We start from the raw sequence: 21,816 nt of genomic DNA, 5'->3' as shown, positions 1-21,816 counted from the left end.
AGTGGAAAGTATTTTTTATGTGATGTGCTAGCCCAATCAATGACACCGACATAGTAATGTGTAGGGGTAGATCAGGAACTCTGGGAGACACAGCAAGGATATGTTAGGAAGTAAAAGTTTCCGTGCCCGCGTATATTTTACAGCTGTGTCTCGAGTGGTGATGTGGCGCGTTGTTTTGCTCGGATATTGGCAAACACGGGGCAAGTAAATACAATAACTCTATTTCTGTGCGGTAATGTTTTTTTCTGATAATTTTTTGTTCTTTTTTTTGGCGAACAAACCATTCATAATCCAGCTGCAGAGATGATAGAATCGTGAAACCAACCAGTTTGGTGACGAGGTTGATTTTTATATCATTTTTAAGCTTCGGTTGTGTTTCCAATTATGATATAATTTTTTTTAATATTTTTTATTTAAAAATATATTAAAATAATATTTTTTAGTTTTTGATATTCACACATCAAAACAATAATAAAATTAATTAAAAAAATTTTTAAAATAAAAATATAGTTTTTTTAAAAAAATGCAGTTCAACCATATTCCCAAACAATATTATGATATCACAAACAATCCAATCCAAAATATAATCATGAATTTAGCCTAGCTAAGCATATCTCAGGTTGAAAACTAGTATATTTGTTTTTCGAGGGAGGCCGAGCATAAAAAAAAATTAACCTAGAAATTGATCCAATTAATTAGAAAAATCAACCCATAACTTGATTAATTTCATGTTAAATTTTAATTAAAAAAAATATTAAAACTATATTAATTTTATTTAAAAAATCAAAACAATTTCTTTCTGATTGATTCGAGTCATTCCATGACCTGAAAATGGCCGGATTTTTGTTAACATGGCCCGGAAGGCTAGAAGCAAACATCAGAATTCTTTTTCTTTCAGTTCAGGTGTCTGTGATGCTTAATTTTTCAATTTACGATCAACCAATAAGCTAACCGCTAACCCTTTTTGATCGGGGACAAGATGGGCTGCCTAGAGTTTAGCAATCAAGTTTGTTGGCAAATTTGACCATTAAATAACAAGGTTAATTAATTAAATAAATGCCATTCTTTAAATATTATTCATGCACGTTGATATTTTCATAACTCATGTCCGTCCCGTGTTCTATTTATAACAACAATGGCAGTGTATGCTAGCCACTACATTCGATGAATTCAAAACTCGGGACCTCCCCAGTCCTTTCACTGTTTCACGTGACAGCAATTGGGTTGGAGGGAGCTCGAGACCAACATTACTCGGTACCCACCAGACCAGAATATAAATCACAGCTACAAATAGTAGAAAAAATACGGTTTAAAAAACTATTAGTAAATGGTACAATACTAAGATATTAGAATTAAAAAGTTTTATATATATATATATAATTTGATATTTAAACCGTGTAGTTATTAATATAATAATGATTGAAAACTTATGATTATTAACTTTAGAGTTTATAAAATTAAATGAGATATAAACAAATTGATTAAGATTAATAAAATATAAAAAAGCAGTTTAAAATAAATTGATAAGATACCAAGTTGACCTGTAAAGTTTTTTCAAGTTTTATAAGCATTGCATAAATAGATAAGTGATTTTTCCTGGGCCATATACTCTGTGGTCCAATTAATTTCGAGATCAAAGAAGAACTGGCTAGTTATTCATTAAATCTTGGTGTCTAAAACTCGAGGGACATCAACTTATAATGATCAACAGCTTTCGCATGGCTGGCTCCTACCGGGTCTCGAAATAAATCCAAGTACCCAGCAATCATTACGCGAAAGCTTACAAATAATTCTGCTGTTATTTTCATGTACAACATTGTGCATCTCTAGTGTTTTTAGGAATGCGGGGTTTATGAGCGTTTTAAAAAATTTAATTTTTTAAAATTTTAAAATTTAAATTTGTTGATATTAAAAATATATATTTTTTAAAAATAATATTTATAAATATTAAAAATAATAAAAAATAATAGGTATTCCACTGTTGCTTTCTTGATATGATCGAGACATCGACAAGATCTTTGATCATTTAACTTAAAGCATCCAATTATGAATAGCTTTACTCTGTTATCTGGATCTCATTTTTCAACAATTAATTATTGGAAGACTAAGGGATATGAACTTACAAGTTACAACTAGGGCCCACAAAATGATGGCAGTCTTTATTATTGTTTTATTTTTTTTGGAAAATCAACATTATAAAAAAGACACCACGAAATAAAGATCCAGAATTCTTTTGTTTTTTTAATGGGTGTTTTCCCATGCTACTGCGATATGCAGGGATTTGTTTTTTTTTTTTTTTTTTGCCTTTTGTCTTTTTATTCCCACCATTGCATGCATGGTGGGCTTTTCTCTTTAAGAGCCCAAGTGAGATGCAAGGTGTTCCATCACTTAAAATGAGACAAAAAAAATAAAAAAATTACCATCTTTGTTTTTTATATTTGTTTTATATATTTTTTTAAATTATAGTTTATATTTTAAAATTTTTTTTTATTGATGAATGATAATTTACATTCTAAATCATTATATTTTTAAATTTTATATTTACTAAACATGTAATTACAGTTTACTAAACTGTAATTTTTTAAAATAAAATGAATAAATATAATAACAACTAAACTATATTATAGGAGGATTAAAATAATTTATTTGAATAAAAAATGTTACGCTAACTTTTATGTCACATTGAAATATTGACTGTTTTTTAAAATAATTTTTATTTAAAAATATATTAAAATAATATTTTTTATTATTTTTTACATAATAAATCAAAACAATCCAAAATTTTAAAAAATAATTTAAATAAAAAATATATATATATATATATATAATAAAAAAAAAAAAAACTGTCAAGAGACAAAGACAAGCAAGCTCTTCAACTTGGTCTGACAACCACAGCATAGAAAATAGGAAAGTCTGTTGAATCACTTGTGAGCAGTACCAACTAGTCAGAACTTTTACATGTTGTGAACATTGTAGCTTGAACAGAAATCCCTAGTCTCTACAGTGGATAAGTTTTGATACCTGTTCTCTCCGCAGAGAAAGAACTATCATATGAAATGTTTTAAAAAAAAAAAATTAATTTTTTTTTTAAAATTAATATGTTTTTGACATTTTTAAATTATTTTAATATTTTGATTTTTAAAAATAAAAAAATATTATTATATATTTTTTAAATTAAAAACACTTTAAAAAACAATCACAACCATATTTTCATACTCATACTAAAAAAGTGTTTGGAACGCGGTGCAAATCGTGTTCCCATCAAATTTAATTTTTTTTTTTACTAAAATTTAATATGGTTTGTACTTTTTAGATTGTTTTGATGTGCTAATGTCAAAAATAATTTTTAAAAAAATAAAAAAAAATCATTAACATGCATTTCAACATAAAAAATTATTTAAAAAGCAATCATTTTTACATTACCAAAACGCTCTAACTCTATGTTTTACTCGCTTATCTAACTTAGACTAAATTCCGAATCAATGATTACTTGGTTGATCTATCCAAGTAGCCACGTCGGGTTTCACAAGTATATATGGTGACAAAAACACAAAAGGTTGGTTCGATTATTTAGAAAAATGGCATGATTTGCTTTCTTCTTTACGAGTGAAAGCTCAGAACATCCATGATATTATAAAGAAAAAGAAGTGCTATAATATTGTAATGTATTTCTTTATTTATTTATTTATATAAAATGTCTAGATCAGCTTCCTTATGATATATTTCTTTTTATTTATTTATTTATGCGGGTGTCCGGATCAGCTTGCGTATACCACGATTAATCCCACGGCTCACTGAACATCCTGCAAACCCGGTGAGCATGTAAGGCACCGCGGGGATGACAAGCATGCACGGTGAGGTTTAAACCCAGGATGCAGAGGAAAAGAATAAATCCCTTCAACCACTGGGTCAAAATTTCAAGTGCTGCTCATGATATATTTCTTGATCTGCCGACTGATGAATCTTATAAAGTAGATTTAGTTCGAGGAGAATCGACTTTTTGGGTAAATCTGAGGGGCATCTTAAGCAATAATAGCACGAAAGAAATCAAGATCAAAAGCATGAAAAGAAGGCTACTTGTTCATCTGCTTTTTAGTTTCCCTCCTTTCCCTTCGCATCGATGACTCATCGCTGCTTTAACTCGAGTGACTACCAACTCATTCCTTTCCCTTTCAGCCTCTGGTTTCTGATAGAGTTCTTAAAAGCTCACCTTTTGAGCGGGTATGGTGCTCCAAAGTATGTTTATGGTTTTTTTTAAAGTATTTTTTATTTAAAAATATATTAAAATAATATATATTTTTTAATTTTTAAAAAGTTATTTTTTAATATCAACATATTAAAATTATATAAAAGCATAAAATAAATATTAATTTAAAAAATAAAATAAAATTTAATTTTTTTAAAAAATATTTTTAAAATATAAAAACAACATGCTGAGGTTTTCTCGGGAAATCTGAGACTTGAAAGCTCTTGGATGCTTCAATTTCTTGGCTGTTCTTTAATAATATAGCTCGCCTTGTCACTGGATACCTCAAGGGCTGGTATTCACTTCACTGTGCAGTAGTCTCAAAGGACTGACCACTGAGGGCTCAAACATTTAATAATCCCTAACCTCATGGGGTTGGAAACTTGGAACTGGCAACTTTGCCAATTGCATCAGGGCACTGTTTTTTTTTTTTTTTTTCGTGAAATTATGTTCTAGTGCATTTTAAAAAAGTGTTATTTTATTTTATTTTGATGTGTTAATATTAAGATTAAAAAAAATTAAAAAAATTATTTTAATATATTTTAAAAACAAAAGGTATTTTTAAAAAACTTCATACACTACAATATTAAACATGTAAAAACAAATTAAATTAGCAGTGTTGACTATTTTTCTCTTAGTTTAGAAATTATTTTTGTTACAAGAATTTTTTTTTTGTTACAATAACCTTTATGTTTATTTAAAACTACATAAAATATAAGCATTTTAAAAAATATATAAACATACATATATCATATTAATTGTTTATTAAATATTTACTTGAACTACGTTTAAACTATCGTCTTGAAAAAAAAGATAAACATAAAGAGCCCAATCATTCTGGGCTATTGGACTCATACTGGGCTGCAAATCCCAGATTCCCACTTAACTCTTATCCGGCTCGACACGTTGAGCCCATTAAAACCCAGCAAGAACAGCGCCTCGACTCATCGACTGAACTCTCTCTCAAGTTTCTGCTCCTAACTTGTCCATAAAGAAAACACCTTTCTAAACACTCCAGCAAGACCAGACTTCATCGCATCAAATCGAAGAGAAGAGAGCGAAAACATAAAACAACAACAATGTTTAGGAATCAATACGACACCGACGTTACCACATGGAGTCCAGCCGGTCGATTATTTCAGGTAGAGTACGCGATGGAGGCAGTGAAGCAAGGCTCGGCGGCGATTGGACTCCGATCTAAGTCTCACGTGGTTCTCGCATGCGTTAACAAAGCTAACTCCGAACTCTCTTCTCACCAGAAGAAGATTTTTAAAGTCGATGACCACATCGGTGTCGCCATCGCTGGACTCACCGCCGACGGCCGTGTTTTGTCTCGGTATATGCGAACTGAATGTATTAATTACAGTTTCAATTACGAGTCTCCGCTTCCTGTTGGTCGCCTTGTCGTTCAGCTCGCTGATAAGGCTCAGGTTTGTTTACTTAATCTCAGAAGCCCTAACGTTTTTGTAGGTTTTGTTTGATCTGTTAGATCGTGGGGTTTAGGGATTTGGTTGTGTGTTTAATTTGAGTGAGTGATTGTTGATTTTAGAACCTGAAGTTGGGAAAAAAATTGGGGTTTTCTGAATTCTAAATTCTGGGTATATTGTAACTAAAAAGGAAGCTTTTTCCAGTGCATTTAAGCTGGTAGAGATTGCGAAAAGGAAGAAAGGGCAATAGTTATTAATCTCTGTGCAAGCTGCTTTCTTTAGCACTACAGAAAGCTTAATGTGCCTCTGTGTTGCTAAATAATTGGCTGGCAATTGGCGTTTTCTCTGAAATGAGCTCTCATTGATCGCTGTTTTGTAGCTTTTTAAAGAACGTCAACTGATCCATGACAAATTGAGCTTCAATGTTTGAGAAGTTCCTACGGGGCTTAAGAGTGACATATATTGCTAGATGTCAACATGAGTTCAAGTCTAGTCGCATTTTTTTTTTTCTTGAGGCATTTATCTTCGCCTCAATGAATGTTGGATAGGGGCTCTCTGGTTTGTGATTTTTGGGTATTGTTTGTAATCACATACTCTAATCACAATAGTCTCAAGTATTTTAATATCATATGCTTTTTGAGCATTAAAGTCCTCCAATGTTGACCCATTTTGTAATAGTGGATATGATTACAATCTACCAGCAACTGAAGCTGGCATCTCATTATGAGAGTTTTACAAAATCAAAGAGATGCTATTCTTAAGTTAAACCTGAATGATTTTTATTGTTGAAGTATCAACAAATCTAAAGCTCATCCCCAATATGCGTTATGTATGATTAGCCTTAGCAACTTGTTCCTACTTAAGGGTTGCATAGCTAAGCTTTGATGACTTGGATTTTCCTTTAGCCATGGTAAGCTGAGCTGATGTTTCATAAGCTATATGTACAACTTAAGGGACACCTTCTCCACCATTCTCCACGTGTCAAGACACACAACACAAATTCATGCCTTAATTTTCCCAGATTTTTGTTTTTGAACATTCAAATCTTGGAATTTGGATTGAGTATCAACTTGTGAACCAACCCCCCCCCCCCAAAAAAAAAAAAAATTAAAAAAATAAATAAATAATTGAAGGAGATTTTCTTTGCCCACCAAGCGAAATGAGTTTGGAGAAGTCAATACTTATGAAACCATCCTTGTAGAAGGTCATCTTCAACAAACACACGCATATCAGCATCATGTTCATAAAAAATAATAATTATGGTACCATAGTAGTTAGTGTTTTACTTGATTTGACATTGTTTTGGAGTTAAATTTAATTTTAGTTCTATATCTGCCCATTAGATCAACAGGTGAATCTTTACTTATGTAAGGAATGGATGATTGTTTGATCTTTCACTGAATGCATCATGGTCAAATCAAGTGTATTGTAGCTTTACTATGCAATATAATTATAATCTGGGTTGCTATATTCTCTTTCCAGTGTTTGATCATAAAATAATGTATCAATATTTCCATGCTATTCTACCAGTGCTCTACTCATCTGTAGTTGTTATACATATCTGAGTGGCAGGTCTGTACCCAACGTTCTTGGAAACGACCTTATGGTGTTGGTCTGCTGGTAGGTGGCACTGATGAATCTGGAGCTCACCTCTATTACAATTGTCCCAGTGGGAACTACTTTGAATACCAGGCCTTTGCAATAGGATCCCGTTCACAAGCTGCAAAGACATACCTGGAACGCAGATTTCAGAATTTTTCTGACTCTTCAAGGGATGATTTAATCAAGGATGCTCTCATTGCAGTCAGAGAAACCTTACAAGGAGAAACACTCAAGAGTTCTATCTGCACTGTTGCTGTGTTAGGAGTTGATGAGGCATTCCATATACTGGATCAGGAAACCGTCCAAAAGTTGATTGATGCATTTGAGATTGTGGGTGAGACAGAGGCTGCCGCTGCTGAACCGGATGCTGCCGCCGAACCGGATGCTGCTGCTGAGGGGGGTGCTACTGGTGATGAGGGTGCTGCTGCTGCTGCTGATGAGGGTGCGGCTCCAATGGAAATATGATGCAAGAAACAAGCTGCTTCTCTGCCCTAGTCTTTAGATGATGTTTTCTAGCTTGTGCTTTCCGAATTTATTCAAAAATGAAAGACGCCATGGAAAACATTTTTTTGTTGGATTCTCTTTTCTATGGAATTTACTTTGCTTCACTTGTGCAAACATATTTTATGCTAGCCTTTGGCGAGCTTATCCGTGATTTATGATCTCAAACTCAGTGTCCCCTTTTTTCCCCGTACCTGTTATGAAATTTGTTTCCATATATTAATGTTATCTATTGAGAATTCACTTTGAAGTGACTATTTCCCACACCACACACTTCATGATATTTTATTTTCAAATTGAATCAATTTGAAAAAAGCTACCCAATCACGTTGAATAGAGCAGGCCATTGATGGATCCTCTTGAAGTTGATGCAAGGGAGCTGGTGGCTCGTCACGAATAATTTTGGGAAGACTGGGATTATTATATCCTCTCTCTGGCCCAGTTTATGTGGGTAATTTTTGGGCTTTGTCTCTTTTGTAACCTAAAAATCTGTACCTTTTGTTTCCACTGATTCAGAAAAGTGAAAGGTGACTCCTTGAAACTTGAAAGCATTTTCAGAGCTGCTTTTGGTAAAACCAGAAAGGGCCCTTTCTGTTCTTTCATCTGCCTCTTCTCTTTTTTTTTTTTTTTCCTTTTCCGATTCTCATCTTACTCCACAGCATTAGGTCCGATTAATATTTTACTTGATCAAAAACAAATATTGATCCTTCAAACTTCAAGGCTTTGTTGTCATTCTATAATTATATGCCCCTTCAATTTCACAACCTCAACACAGACACAGCGAGGCTGCGCTGTTATGCGTATTTGCCTATGCAAGCTATAAGCTTTATGGGTTACTCAAAAATCCGTTATACAGCGACATTATGAATCTCATTACGTATTCTATTGCAATTGGATTTTTTGGCGTCTAGTGATAAGAAAGTGCAAGTACTCAGCTCAAAGCCAGGTCCTTGTCATTGTCCATGCTGTCTTTGTTAAATACATGCAGCAGAAATAAAGAGGATAAGAAAGCTCAGTTAGACCCAGGTTTCTCAGAACGAACTCTATTGAATCTAGAGACAACAACGCTTATGTTGGTGTGCTGTCCGTGGAGAAATGGTTTGTCTTGGGTTCATAAAATTAGCCCAAAGTGCAACAGCAGCTGCCTGTCCCTTTAGAGGGTGAAAAATTACAGTGCTTGAAGGGGGGGGGGGGGGGGGATCAATCCTATAATTGGCGTGACATCAATTGCGGTTATCAGGAAGAGGGAGGCCCTTGATCTGCATCTGCTTATACATCCACTGCCAATTCTCTGGGGTTACCTCACCCCCGAGTGCACGGATGACAGAGCCACCACTACAGGCACCGGCTTTGCAGCATTCCTCCAAAGACAGTCCTTTGACCAGTCCATATAAAAACCCACCTGCAAAGAGATCTCCTGCTCCAGTGGCATCAGTAGCCTTTGCTTCCCCGATAGCTGGAACTCGGACAATCTGACATGTTGAGAAATTTTAGAACAATGCCGGTAGTAATAGACTCGAAAGGAAAAATGCAAATAACATGGTGCGGTGTAGAACGGGTGGAGATGGAAGCTGAGAGCAGCATCCACAACATTTTCAGCTAATGCTCCCCTTGATACAGCAGCAAGTCTGATATTTTTAAGGTCCATAAAGGCAGAGCCTAACAATTTATGAGAAGGTCACAGCTGCAAATTTTTGAGCGATTGGGAAAACTTCTTCCCGGAGCTAACCTTTTGGTGAGAAGAAAAGGCCTCAAGTCAAAGAGGCAATACTAACCTCTTTTCCATGCCTTGCAATGCAACCATTAGCACCTAAAGTCACAACAGCCCACTTGCAATGTTTGGCCAAGAATTCCACAGCAGCCTCAGGGTCAGAAGTTTGTTCACCCCTACAGACATTTTAAGAGAATCAGCAACCAAAGAAAGGTTTAGGACAGATTCCAGAATGCAAATGCAAAACTCTACAACGAAGTAACTTCAGCATATCAAGCGAAGAACATAACTAACTGGTGGTTACCTCAACAACTCCATTGCTTCATCCTCGTTAGCAAAGCAGAGGTCTATGTTCCCAGACTCCAGTAACTGTTGAAGAGATGATCTAAAGTTTCGAACCATCTGGCCAGAAGCAAACAAGTTAATAGGTCCACACCATAAATTACATTATAATTCACTGAAATTCATATCAACTACGAAACAACATTTGTTGCAAGGATATAAAAGCTGTTTTAATACACAATGTTAATGACCACTTCATTGATTATTTTGGATACTATAGTTATTTTTAAACCAAAATGAACCATTCCATTGATTGGAGCTAAATGATTGTGCATAAATTTGTAGAGATTATACCTCAAAACTGGCTAAATCCAATGAGACAAGAAGACCCTCTTGCTTTGCAATCCGAATAGCTGCTTCAATAACATCCAAATTGAATATTGCATATCTCAGCACCAACCACTGTAATAAAGATATAATAGCAACTTAGTCTCCAGTCAATTAAGTTTCAAGATATTTCAAGAGCAACCAATTGAAACAACAGATCAAGTGTGCAGGTACGAGTTTATCTTAAATATGAGACAGCAGTTTTATGCAAAAAAAATTCTTCAAACAACTTGTCTAAATATTTCATATTTGGAGTTCAGTTTTAGTCCAATTTCTACATAGAATTGTGGAAAACTGAACCGTCATGAAAACCTAAAAATGACAGGTAAAAAATAAAAACAAGAAAAGCAAAGTGATGGGTGGAATTGATCAACGACTAAAAGTGAGATGCCTAACCTTGGAGCCTTTAAAATCCTCCTTGGTCAATTCATCAGCCTGAAAAGAAAACAAAATATACAAATGGTTAGAAAAAGCCTCATCTAGATAAAAAGGCTGAGTCAACCCTCCAAATTGACAACCACCCAAAACTTGAACAAAAAAAGAATTGCAAAAGAAGTAAAAGAATAATGCACCTGAATTTTGACAGCACTTGAGAGACAGGGTCGCATTGTACGATTGGCTAATTCATCAACCATGCAAATGCACTGCCAGAAAATAGTTACAAACAAGATTTAGATTTTAGTTTTCCGGAATTGAATCACACTGGTAAAACATAAAATAAACTAAAAAATACCAATAGTTATTTTGGTTTTAATAAAAAAAAAAAAAATCACGATCACCTGAGCTGTGTGTCCCCGCTTCATCCTCAATCTCGAAAGATTCACTCTACTAAAGCTCATATTACTCACAAATAACTTGCCTTGCTCATCATCCCCACAGGCCCCAATAATCCCACAAGAGACTCCAAAGCCTGCACTCAGTCCTCTAATAGTATTTGCTACGCTGCCGCCAGCCATGGTCTTCATAGGAGATAATTCATCAGGCGAAGCAAGCTTATGTGCTTTCACCTCTTCTAGTATACGGTCAAGCTCTTCAATTGCAACCTACACAATCCAAAACACAAATAGTAAATCCCCATTAATCACACAACTAACAACAACATCACTATCCTTTTTTTACCAATATTACTAACACAAGGAAAAGACTAATGTGAGTTGGTTAATGTACTGAAAAGGAGTCTTACTTCAAGTAAGGAGAAACTGCTAGCAAAAATACTCATTGAGAAAATTGATCTAAACCCCCTGAATGTGTCTAGTGGTAACGTAGATTAAATTGAAAAAACAAAGACAGAATCAGACACACAAAATACATCAAAAGCCAAAAGGCCATGGACACAAATCGAGAAAAGATGCAATCTTTTTTATAAAAAGTACAGAATTGTACACGATACAAGCTAGAAAGGACAAAATTAAGGCCAATAAAACAATGAGAATCCAAAATCAAGTTAAAAAATTAGGAGATTGAAGAAAGAGAGAGTACAGGCATTGAGCCACCACGGTCACCAGGGATTTGGTCAAGCAAAGACCAATCAACAGGTGCCACGTGGTCGACGAGAGCTGCTGGCTGGAGACCAAGTATGAGAGGATGAGAAGAGACAGCAGCAGCAGCAGCAATCTCGTCATTCCTAGGCAAGGCTCCGGCTCCCATCTTGGCGAGGTTTTTCTGATTAGCAGCAATCACCCCTAGAGCCTTCCTTTGCCCTCTCACCTCAGAATCCTCACTCTCTATTTATACACTCCTAGAATTAGATTTGCTTCTGTGCTCCAATTACATTAGGAAACCCTCTTTTTTAAGGATATAGCATTTGGTCCCTGTAATATAGAGTTTTCTTAGTGTAGACCCTCTACTCTTTTTTATTATCCTTTCCTCCATCTGATTCTCGTACACATTACTATTACTTTCAACATGATGCATTTCGTATTATTTAGTATTGTATTACAAGATATTTTTTAAAATAATGTTTTTGCTAGAAATGTATTGAGATGAATTTTTTCAGATATTTTTATTTTTAACATCAATGCATTAAAACTATCATAAAACACTAAAAGAATATTAATTTAATATTTTTCAAGTTAAAAAAACCTAGAAACAAAGTCATAAACCCCCCCCTTTTAACACACTTTGTATGCTAGACAAATGCCCTTTTTATTTTACATGTCAAGAATTAATAGTAAATTGTACAAAAGGACCATATTAAAACACATTCTTTAAATAGAGTACATTGAGAAAATATCAAGAGCACAAGGATCGAATAATATGATTATAAGTTAGTATCAAGGGCTCAATTAGTAACCTCATGCAAATATTGGTATTAATGCAAATATTAGTATTAATGGAGTATCAATGAGGGCCGTGTCTTTGGAAGGGTGCGGTGGGTGAGTTGGTGGGTGGGACCGGGGTAGGTTTTGGACCGAGGGATGCCGATTGCCGAGTAGCAATATTCCGAGATAGCTTTAAATTGTGGCCCTTGTCCTCCTACAGGCATAATATATTAGTATTCTTAAAAATGAATAAATGGCTCACTATCTGAGGCTCATGGAATTATTTGGATTTAAAATTGGTTCGAGCATGTATGCATGATAGAGAGATATAAAATTAAGATCTTTCAAGTCTTAAAAATTATAATTTTAGTTTTTTAAAATAATTAGCATGTACAATCCAAATAGTCTATGCTTTAAAAATAAGTTACCGAATTGTTTAAATATGGCTAAAATAATCTAAGTTAATTAAAACCAAATCAAATTAAAATCACATAAAAAGACTTGAAAATAACTAGAAAGAAGAAGAAATTTTTTAACTAGTAACTTTTTAGCCCAATTTAGACATTTTCATCTAATTAATTATAATGAGTTGATGAATTATAAAATTAAGGTGGTGGTAGAATTTCATCTCAATTCAATAATTTTAAAAAAATTTGTATTTATTTTTGTTGAAAATTTCATTTAATGCGGCTAATTTTCTTTAAAAAAACGAACTTGAACTTATGCATGTATGCATGCACATGCCACGTTAAAAATTGTACCATGTGAAAAATAACACTTATTTCATGCCCGATTTAAACATGTGTTTTTGGTAAAAATAGCAACCACACCAAACAGTAAATCTCACTCTGAAAAAGATAAATTCTGTCCGTGATTGAGATTGATTTTAAAAAACGTTTTTTTTTTTAAATAAATGTTTTTATTTATTTTAAATTAATATTTTTTGATATTTTTAATTTATTTTAATATATATATATATATATATATGTTAATATATTTTCAAACAAAACACTTTAAAAACAATTACTATCATATTTTTAAACAAACTCAGTGTCACGACCAAGACAGTTCCTTTCTCACAGTGAAAGGAGTTTGGAATTGTCACCGACTCGCCGGAAAATAAAAGGAATTTACAATGATTTCGGACTTTTATTTCTGCATTATCGTTGCGTCTTGAACTAAAACAATTTAAATGTAAAAAAATAAGAAGCATATTCAAAAGCTTTTCAACATTATTTTATAATAATTTAAACTTGAAAATTTTTAATTTAACTTTTTATTTATATTATATATTATATATTTAAATTAAATTACATAAGAATTAATTTAGTGTGATCTTGTTGACCATGTAGGTCTAGAAAAAAAAATATTTACTCGAGTTAGCCAGTTAAATTATTATTTTTAATTTTATTATATAATAAAAAAATAAAATATATTTCATAATTAATTTAATATCAAATAAAAAAATAAATAAAGAATAATGAAAAAACAACAAGAAAGGAGACATGGGTGTGTTACACAAAATCCCAAGCGAGGCAGTCCCACGCGCTAGAACCGAACGTTTTTTTCATTTCACAAGGAGCGAGTGAAATGTTTTTTAGAGAAAAATACACGCATCACAACTCATTGATCGCCCAAAAAAAACATGGCGTTGTCAGCATTGCTCGAAGTCATCCGTCACATTTTTTGTATTTTTTATTTAAAAAAAAAACATAAACAACATATGTTAGTGTGGCTCGAACCCACGCTCTATAGACGTATTTAGTTAATATTAATTTTATTTGTTTCTAATCAATTCGCCGAACAGATGAGAAGAAGTCCAGAATAATTGGGGCACACTACCAATACGCGTAGGCTAAAGATAACCTGACAAGAGCAAGCGCGAGCCACTGACCATTCAGCGCGGCAGAAATCCTGTCGGATCAGTCACTTTCAAATAAATTTGCCAGGGAACCCAAAAGCCAAGAGCCGAGCATCACGCTTTTTTTAAAAAAATTGTATTTAAAAAAATATTATTTTTTTAATATTTTCAAATTATTTTAATATATTAATATTAAAAATCAATTTTAAAAAATAAAAATATATTATTTTAATGTATTTTCAGTAACTAACAAGCTAAAACCCACTTTCTTCCAGATAAATTTAAAAAAACACAAAACAACCTTCTTTTAATCTGAATTTATGGATTCCGGTACTTTATTTTGTTCACACATGCTACTGCTCGTTGTTTTTTTCCCTACCTTTCCTTTTGGCTCAGGAAGCTCGTAAATGATAGATATCAAAGGTAATCCCATGGATAAGGAACTAAAGTGGTGACTCTACATTACAGGATGGGTTAATATGTTATAAAATAAATAAAAATATCTAGATGACAATAAAGTCAATATAGGTCAATTTTACCAATATATTTTCTAGATTATGAGATACAAATAATTATATAATTTTTTTTAAAAAAAATCATAAAATTCAAAGTCCAATAATCTTGTATCAAATGATAAAAGTAAAAAAAAAAACTCGATATGAATATCAAATTGAGGATCAAATTCAAAATAAATACAAACTTGAGAACAAAACTGAATTTTTAAATGCTCAACACGAATATCAAAGTTTATGAAAGATAAAAAAAGGGGGTGAGGAGAAAACTTCATAACTACTGAACCATCGTCATCCTAACTACACATGCCACTCCAACAATATCGTCTCCACCTTACATGTGGGATGAGATCGTCTCCACCTTACATGTGGGATGAGATGATGATCAAAAGTTTTTTATGATCATAATACTTTCCTTGCATCTCTAGAATGGTGCATGGGGCGTTGAAACGCAGGAGAATGTATAACACTCGATCATACTTTTTATTTGATTTATTAATATTTCAATAATAAAAAATACTAAACATGCCCCAGTAGCACATGAATATTATAGAAAACCATGCTATAAATACCAAAACATCCTCCCAAGCCAGCCTTAGAATTTTTTGAAAGTCAAGAGTTAAATGTCATTTTATTGAAAAAAATATATTATACAAAAAAAAAACCCTCCTTGCAATATCAATTTCTTTTTAGTCTTAAAAGGTAATAACATCATTTTACCGTATAAATAAATAAATAAAAACACACAAAAACCCTGTATAGAAGGGTTTTTTTTTTAGCTTTTAAGAACAATAAAGTATTTTCACTATGTTTTAAAAAATAAATAACTAAATTGTCCCCGATCAGTATTCCTCGTAAGATGGATGTTCCCCTACACGCCTCCCCCTATGGCTAAGGTCTATAACGGTGATTGATGAGAGCGTAAAATCCTATATATAATCAGACACCCACTAGCACAATCAGAAAGCTGCAACCACTACGATATTGTTTATAATAGGAAAATAAAAGTAACATGGCCTCCATGATTTGCAATGAATGCCCTGTACGTAAACAGGGAGGAATAAAGGGGGTGGCGGTATAAAAAATCCCGAGCATCAGAAGTTAATGTCTTTTTGCTGCGATGAATCACTGGACCAGACCTTGGAAGACTTCAATTTTACCCCTTCAATGGCGCAGAAACATAACAAAGGAGGCGTGTAGAGGAAAGACTAGAGGAAAAAAACCCAACAAGGGATCAGGAACAAATCATACTGGAGATTCTGGATTGGTACATGATTAGATGGACGACCTCTCCTGTCTTTCTCAACTTGAAGGCGGCTTAAATCACGGAGAATTGCATCCTTGGCCTTCTCAGATTCCGATTAGCACAAAACACATTTGCTTAAACAACTCTAATCACGCCTATTGTTGAAGTAATTGCATCTCTAAACTTGCTTAAACAACTCTAATCACGCCTATTTTTGGTATAAATAGGGACTAAAGCCTAAAATTAAATTAAATGAGAGATTACCGTTCTAATCATGACTATTAATAGTTGAATTTAAAGATGAGTAAAAAAACTAAAAAATTAATTAAATAAAAATAATAATAATTAAAAAAAATCTGATTAAACATATTAGAATTTTTAAAAAACTGATCGGTTCGGTTTTATAAGTTTGAAACTAAAAAAAAAAGTCAACCTAACAAAAACTAAGCCAACAAAAAAAAAAAACCGAGCCAAACCAGAAAAAACCAAGTTAAATTAAAAAACTGAGCCAAACTGAACATATGTCGATTTGAAACCGGTTTTTATTCTAAAATAATCGAATCAAAACTGGTTTCGTTTTTTTTTAAAAAAAACTGATTTAATTTTTTTTTTTAATAAAACTAAAGTAAATTGAAAATAATTATTTTTAAACTTAAATCCTTCTTAGAAAATGAATGCCTAGAAAGGTCAAAGTTAGTTAGCCAATTAGCAGCAACATTCGCTTCCTTGTAAATATGTTTCACTTGAACTTAGTCAGTTTCTATTTAGAGCTTCTCAAGCCTTAATTAATGCAAAGTTAGCATCGATTTTTATGAATTGTTTCAAGATTGGACCCACCACTATCAAAGAATCAGATTCTAAAATAATTTTATGAAAGTTCAAAAACCAAGTCAGCTCTAACCTTATATTCACCGCCCATAACTGAACATGAACTAAAGTCTAAATCCCCTGTTAATAGCAAAACCTTTAATCCAAGAACCATACAATCCCTAATCAATCCTTCCACAGCTACTTAGACGTGATTGCCGTTCCTACATCCACCTCTATTTAATTTCATCCAATATAAAGGGGAGCATTTCCATCCCACAACATCCATTACAAATCAAAGTATCAAGCTTCTCATGGAGTCCAGCTCCCATTATATCTTTGATCAAACCCCAAATAGCCATTAAAGGATGGCCCACCACTTCTGAGATCTCCCTGAAAATGCGGCAATTCCCCAAACTTGCTTAGAGTTGGCATAGGTGTCTGGGCACATGGGTTAGCTTTACCCTCACAAGTTGCCAAATCAACTGCTGAAACATTAGAACAACGTTTGATAGGGCAAAATGAAAAGTGCAAGTTCGAGAACTGTGTGAGGCGCTCAACAAGAAACAGTGAAAACCGTTTGCCACGAATTCAAGAGAGAACAAACACAGAAGGTTGAAAGACTACCAATGACAGGGCAAATGATAATAACGTCACTTGATCCAACAACATGCCCCGGCCCAGCTCAGAACATACCTCGCCCGCCCAATATAATTGGCTCCTCAACCCTACTCGTTAAGCATTTCGAAAACCAAATAAAAACCCATCCTCCTGGTCTATTCCCCGCACTTAACATCAACGGAGAACGCATCACTTCACACATCAAAGCATACAAATGGGCCAGTGGCGCATCATTTCTAATCAAGGTTCAAAGATATCAAAAAATATTTTTCATAATGTCATTGACGAAGAAAACTGAATGAATAAGGAGGAAAATAATGCACTAACGCATCTAGTTAAGAAATGATTGGTAAAAACCCGGACAATATAGTTTATCTTGCTCTAGATTTGCTCCTTAGAAATTACCAGTTCGAGTCTCACAAACCTCAGGTCCACTGGAAGCTTATATGTTCATTATCTCCAGGGCTCGTGGGATTAATTGAAATACATGTAAGCTGATCCAAACACTCTTATTAATAATAATAAAAAAAATTGGCGAATTTAGTGCGTGCAACTTGCATCCTACTCCCCAGCTGAATGACATTTTCGACTCATGCTTGCTACCGTGCCAATAGAAACGGGCAAGCAACCATACCACCCAACGGCAGAGTGATGGGTTATCTTTTGCACAAGCAGAAGCACCACTCATTCACAGCAGAATCATTGCTCTCTTCCACACACACCGTCGCATGGATCGTATAGCTTTGCCATATCCTGTTGTTGATTCAACGCTATAACATTCTATTCTGGAGAATATCTGGACCATTGCTTCTACTTTCTATATTTCTTCTTTGGTTACAAGTTCCAAGAACAGTCTCCAGAATATGACATGCAGACACAAAAGAGTTTTGCCAACATGAACTTACTAGTTATTTCAACCCCCAAAATGATTTTATATCACAGGGATCAACAAAATCATATTGAAATCGAATATCTTAGGTACAAGGAACAGGAAACATCATGGTACATGCTGCTTTATGGCATTAGTTTCTCCCATGGAAGAAACGAGAGCCTGAACAACCACATGAAAAGCAGAGCTAGAAGCTAAAATGGAAACAAAATTCTACGCTAACATGTCTTGTATTATTAGGAAAGAAAGTGATCCCTTCTTCACGTATTTGCAATAACAACAAATAATCCTTGAAACACAAGCCCCAAGATTTGAATTCTACAAAACAATAACTCAAGAAAATGCTCATTTTGCCTTAGGTTCTTTATCTGGTAGGACATTGTTTGGAAGAATAAGTTCAGGGGGGAGTTCACGTACAACACCCAGCATAGAGTCATACTCCTCATCTTTCTTCGCAAACTTCTTGCGAAGAACCTTCTCAAACTCAATCTCATCAAAAGGCTTAGCATTCTCAGCTGCATGAACTTGTGCAAGGTTCGAGTAATTGGTGGCTGACTGAGAAATAAAGGCTATCTCTTCATCAGTTAGCTTCCTCAAAAACTTTGCAGGATTGCCTCCCCATACCTGCATACATTACAAACAACTGAAGCTGGTGTTTCTGCCTGCTTTTAGCATGTATTACAAAGATTCACATAAGCAGTATGACAAAGGCATTTCTGCACACTTATCTGTTTGACATCAAACTGTACCATAACATTCAATACTTTTGAGAATAAGCCAAATTTGGAAGTTTATTCTTCTCATTTACATATCCAATTGTTAAAAAGTTTCAAGTGTATAATAAGAACAGGCCATCTCTACAAATATAGATGGAAATATCCTTGATGCATCTTATTGGAAATGAACAGCCACCAATTAAAAAACCCAGGAAAAAAGTACCTTTGTATTTTTAGAGAGAGAGAGAGAGTTAGCCGACATACCTCTCCAGTAGGGATCCTTGTGTTCTGTCTCACAAGGGCTCCAGCAGCAACCATGGCATGTTTCTCAACAACAACACCATCAAGAAGTGTTGCTCCCATGCCAACAAAAGCCTCATCCTCAACAGTACATCCATGCAAAACAGCACTGTGACCTGCCCAGTTCATATTTTAATGGATAGAACAGATTTTGAAAGCATCGCTAATTGGTAAAAATCAAACACATAACCTTCATCATAGTGCTCACCTACAGTAACATTGTCCCCTATGATAGTTGGTAGCACCTTCCCACTTAGATTAGATTTTGCCACATGCACAAGGGAGTTGTCTTGTATATTAGTTCCAGATCCAACACTGATGCTGTTCACATCACCTATCCCCCCCCAAACCAAAAAAAAAAAAAACACTTTAAGATTATTTGCAAAATCCAAAAACAAGCTAAAACCCACTTTCTTCCAGATAAATTTAAAATTACATGCACTCGAGCATATTCAAGGGGAAACTCTATATTAGAAGCATCAAACATACTGCAACAAGTTGTATAAAATCTTACCTCTCAAAACACATCCATACCAAATGGATGATCCTCTTCCAACTAGAACATCCCCAATGACAGAGGCACCAGGCGCCACAAATGCATCCTTATCAACAACAGGAGCCTTGTCAAATATGTTCATTAGAGTTCGATGCCTGGACACTAAAACAGATGACATAATTAATGTATGGCTGAATACAAGCTAGAACAGCATAACCCAAATTATATTCCATAATGTTTATAATACGAAGCATAATGGAAAGCAGTAAAAGAATGGCAAAAAAAGGTAAATTAAACAGGCCTGTGAAAAGCATTATTATCATGCCCAACCACATCTACTGGTTTAGTTGACACACATATAAGGAGCTGATGAAAAGAAGTGAGAGATGGACTGCGAAGCATGTAGTTAATAGACACAAATAGACTTGATGGCTGATGATACTGAGCATGAGAACTAAAATGCCTAAACCAATCTTGAACACATGGTATATTCATGAGGGTGGTCCGTGTGCATCAAAGAGCTATCTTCCAAACTTGAGCACCCCCATTGTACTTCATAGAATTTCATAAAACAATCCAATTCATAGCAACCTCCTACTCATAATTCCCTGGGTGTACTATAAACTTTCCGTATAGTTCAAGCACGTGAAACTTAAAATTATAAGCATTGGTTTGGAGCAGTGATTTCATCCAAGCAACAAGAGCAAAGAAGAGGTGGATGGAAAATCATAGTAATTGCTAAACTAAGAACATTTTTTGGCCATAATGTATAAGGATTCACGCTGTTAACCGTAATTAGTTCAAGACAGAGAATTGATTCAGTTATAATATTAGAAAATTAGAAATTCCTAATTTGATAAGGAAAACTCTCGAAACCCTATCAATTAAAACTGATTGCACCTATCATCTCATGAGACGAGCATCTTCAACAATCACAATCTCAAATTCTATTGCTCCACTACAAGAAAGCTAAAATACCCTCATCAATAATAAGTCCACCTGAGGCTAAAATCGTGGTTCAACCATGGGGAACAAATATTATTATCTGAAATTTCACCATCAATTCTACCGAATGTTCACATTCACAATGATTAATCCAACACATAAATTATTTCCCCAAGCATACCTAATTGGCAAACTAACTCCGGTTACATAATTATCTACGCTAATTCACAAACAGAAAACACGCAGATAAACTCGCATTACAAATGCGAGCTGTGATAATTAACGCTATGATCTAATTAGGGAAAATGAAGCTATAAAGAGATTTAATTAGGATCTAGGGTTTAAAGAAATGATAAGCTTACTTACGTTGTTCTTGGAAGTAATAGTTGCCTTGGAGGCGGCATCCGAGACGATCAAGAGCTTGGCCGGTCTCGCGAACCCAGAATCCGACGGTGTATATAGCTCTGCCTAGGGTCCCCATCTCCAACTCCTTTGATCAACTGGTGTTTTCTTTGACTGCGAGAGTAAAGAGAAATTTTAGCTCAGTGTGGTCTGTGGGGATTTTAAGAATTGATACTGTGAGGGTAAGGTGGAATATCCCAGAGAATTGGAGGGCAAGATTGGGTTTTCAACCATGGTCGAATTACCAAAGGGTCCCTGGCATCGTGGAACAGTTTTGCTCTCAAAAATCCAACATTGGATGATGTAAAATATTATTTATATTATTTTTTGATACGTTATTTTATATTATTAATTAATTTTAATTAAAAGAGAAGATCTGACTAATAATATTTGAAACCATAATTATTTAATTATTAAGATATGAAAATCTTAAAATCATATAAAAACCCATTTAAATAAAAAAATTAATTTATTAAATATAGTTGTATAATATGTTATTTTTAACATTAATTACTCCTGAGAAAATACAAATAAATTTGTGCAGTTCCTTTATCATCACTTGGATCAAATGTAAAACAAACGAGTGTAAGATTTAACAGTTTCA

General features: G+C 34.0%; 3 protein-coding genes across 3 annotated transcripts; 1 reads left to right on the top strand and 2 right to left on the bottom strand.

Moving 5' to 3' along the window:
- Nucleotides 1-5,193: 5,193 nt before the first annotated feature.
- Nucleotides 5,194-7,993, top strand: LOC118062130 (proteasome subunit alpha type-1-A). The gene is made up of 2 exons (XM_035075817.2): nt 5,194-5,676; nt 7,246-7,993. The coding sequence occupies exons 1-2, from the start codon at nt 5,326-5,328 to the stop codon at nt 7,738-7,740; spliced, it is 846 nt and encodes a 281-aa protein (XP_034931708.1). The 5' UTR covers nt 5,194-5,325; the 3' UTR covers nt 7,741-7,993.
- Nucleotides 7,994-8,637: 644 nt separating this feature from the next.
- On the bottom strand, nt 8,638-11,883 carry LOC118062128 (uncharacterized). The gene is made up of 8 exons (XM_035075816.2): nt 11,636-11,883; nt 10,936-11,199; nt 10,729-10,800; nt 10,553-10,591; nt 10,124-10,231; nt 9,792-9,889; nt 9,552-9,663; nt 8,638-9,248 (listed from the first exon to the last, which is right to left on the bottom strand). The coding sequence occupies exons 1-8, from the start codon at nt 11,801-11,803 to the stop codon at nt 9,000-9,002; spliced, it is 1,110 nt and encodes a 369-aa protein (XP_034931707.1). The 5' UTR covers nt 11,804-11,883; the 3' UTR covers nt 8,638-8,999.
- A 6,670-nt stretch (nt 11,884-18,553) lies between these two features.
- Nucleotides 18,554-21,368, bottom strand: LOC118062131 (gamma carbonic anhydrase 1, mitochondrial). The gene is made up of 5 exons (XM_035075818.2): nt 21,177-21,368; nt 19,884-20,027; nt 19,578-19,703; nt 19,334-19,485; nt 18,554-18,977 (listed from the first exon to the last, which is right to left on the bottom strand). Exons 1-5 carry the CDS (start codon nt 21,289-21,291, stop codon nt 18,699-18,701), a joined length of 816 nt encoding a protein of 271 aa, XP_034931709.1. The 5' UTR covers nt 21,292-21,368; the 3' UTR covers nt 18,554-18,698.
- Nucleotides 21,369-21,816: the final 448 nt, after the last annotated feature.

Source organism: Populus alba, chromosome 5, assembly GCF_005239225.2.
Source record: "Populus alba chromosome 5, ASM523922v2, whole genome shotgun sequence".
Taxonomy (NCBI): domain Eukaryota; kingdom Viridiplantae; phylum Streptophyta; class Magnoliopsida; order Malpighiales; family Salicaceae; genus Populus; species Populus alba.
This window is presented reverse-complemented; position numbering and strand designations above follow the sequence as displayed.

Bases quoted from the DNA above. Each gene is read 5' to 3' on its own strand.
- LOC118062130 (XM_035075817.2), top strand. From the start codon at position 5,326: ATGTTTAGGAATCAATACGACACCGACGTTACCACATGGAGTCCAGCC. The intron at 5,677-7,245 runs GTTTGTTTACTT...TCTGAGTGGCAG, and splicing joins AGCTCGCTGATAAGGCTCAG to GTCTGTACCCAACGTTCTTG.
- LOC118062131 (XM_035075818.2), bottom strand. From the start codon at position 21,291: ATGGGGACCCTAGGCAGAGCTATATACACCGTCGGATTCTGGGTTCGC. The intron at 19,486-19,577 runs GTGAGCACTATG...TGAACTGGGCAG, and splicing joins AGGGGACAATGTTACTGTAG to GTCACAGTGCTGTTTTGCAT. The intron at 18,978-19,333 runs GTATGTCGGCTA...TAATGTATGCAG, and splicing joins CAAGGATCCCTACTGGAGAG to GTATGGGGAGGCAATCCTGC.
- LOC118062128 (XM_035075816.2), bottom strand. From the start codon at position 11,803: ATGGGAGCCGGAGCCTTGCCTAGGAATGACGAGATTGCTGCTGCTGCT. The intron at 10,801-10,935 runs GTGATCGTGATT...ATTTTCTGGCAG, and splicing joins AGCGGGGACACACAGCTCAG to TGCATTTGCATGGTTGATGA. The intron at 9,664-9,791 runs GTAACCACCAGT...AAATGTCTGTAG, and splicing joins GAAGCAATGGAGTTGTTGAG to GGGTGAACAAACTTCTGACC.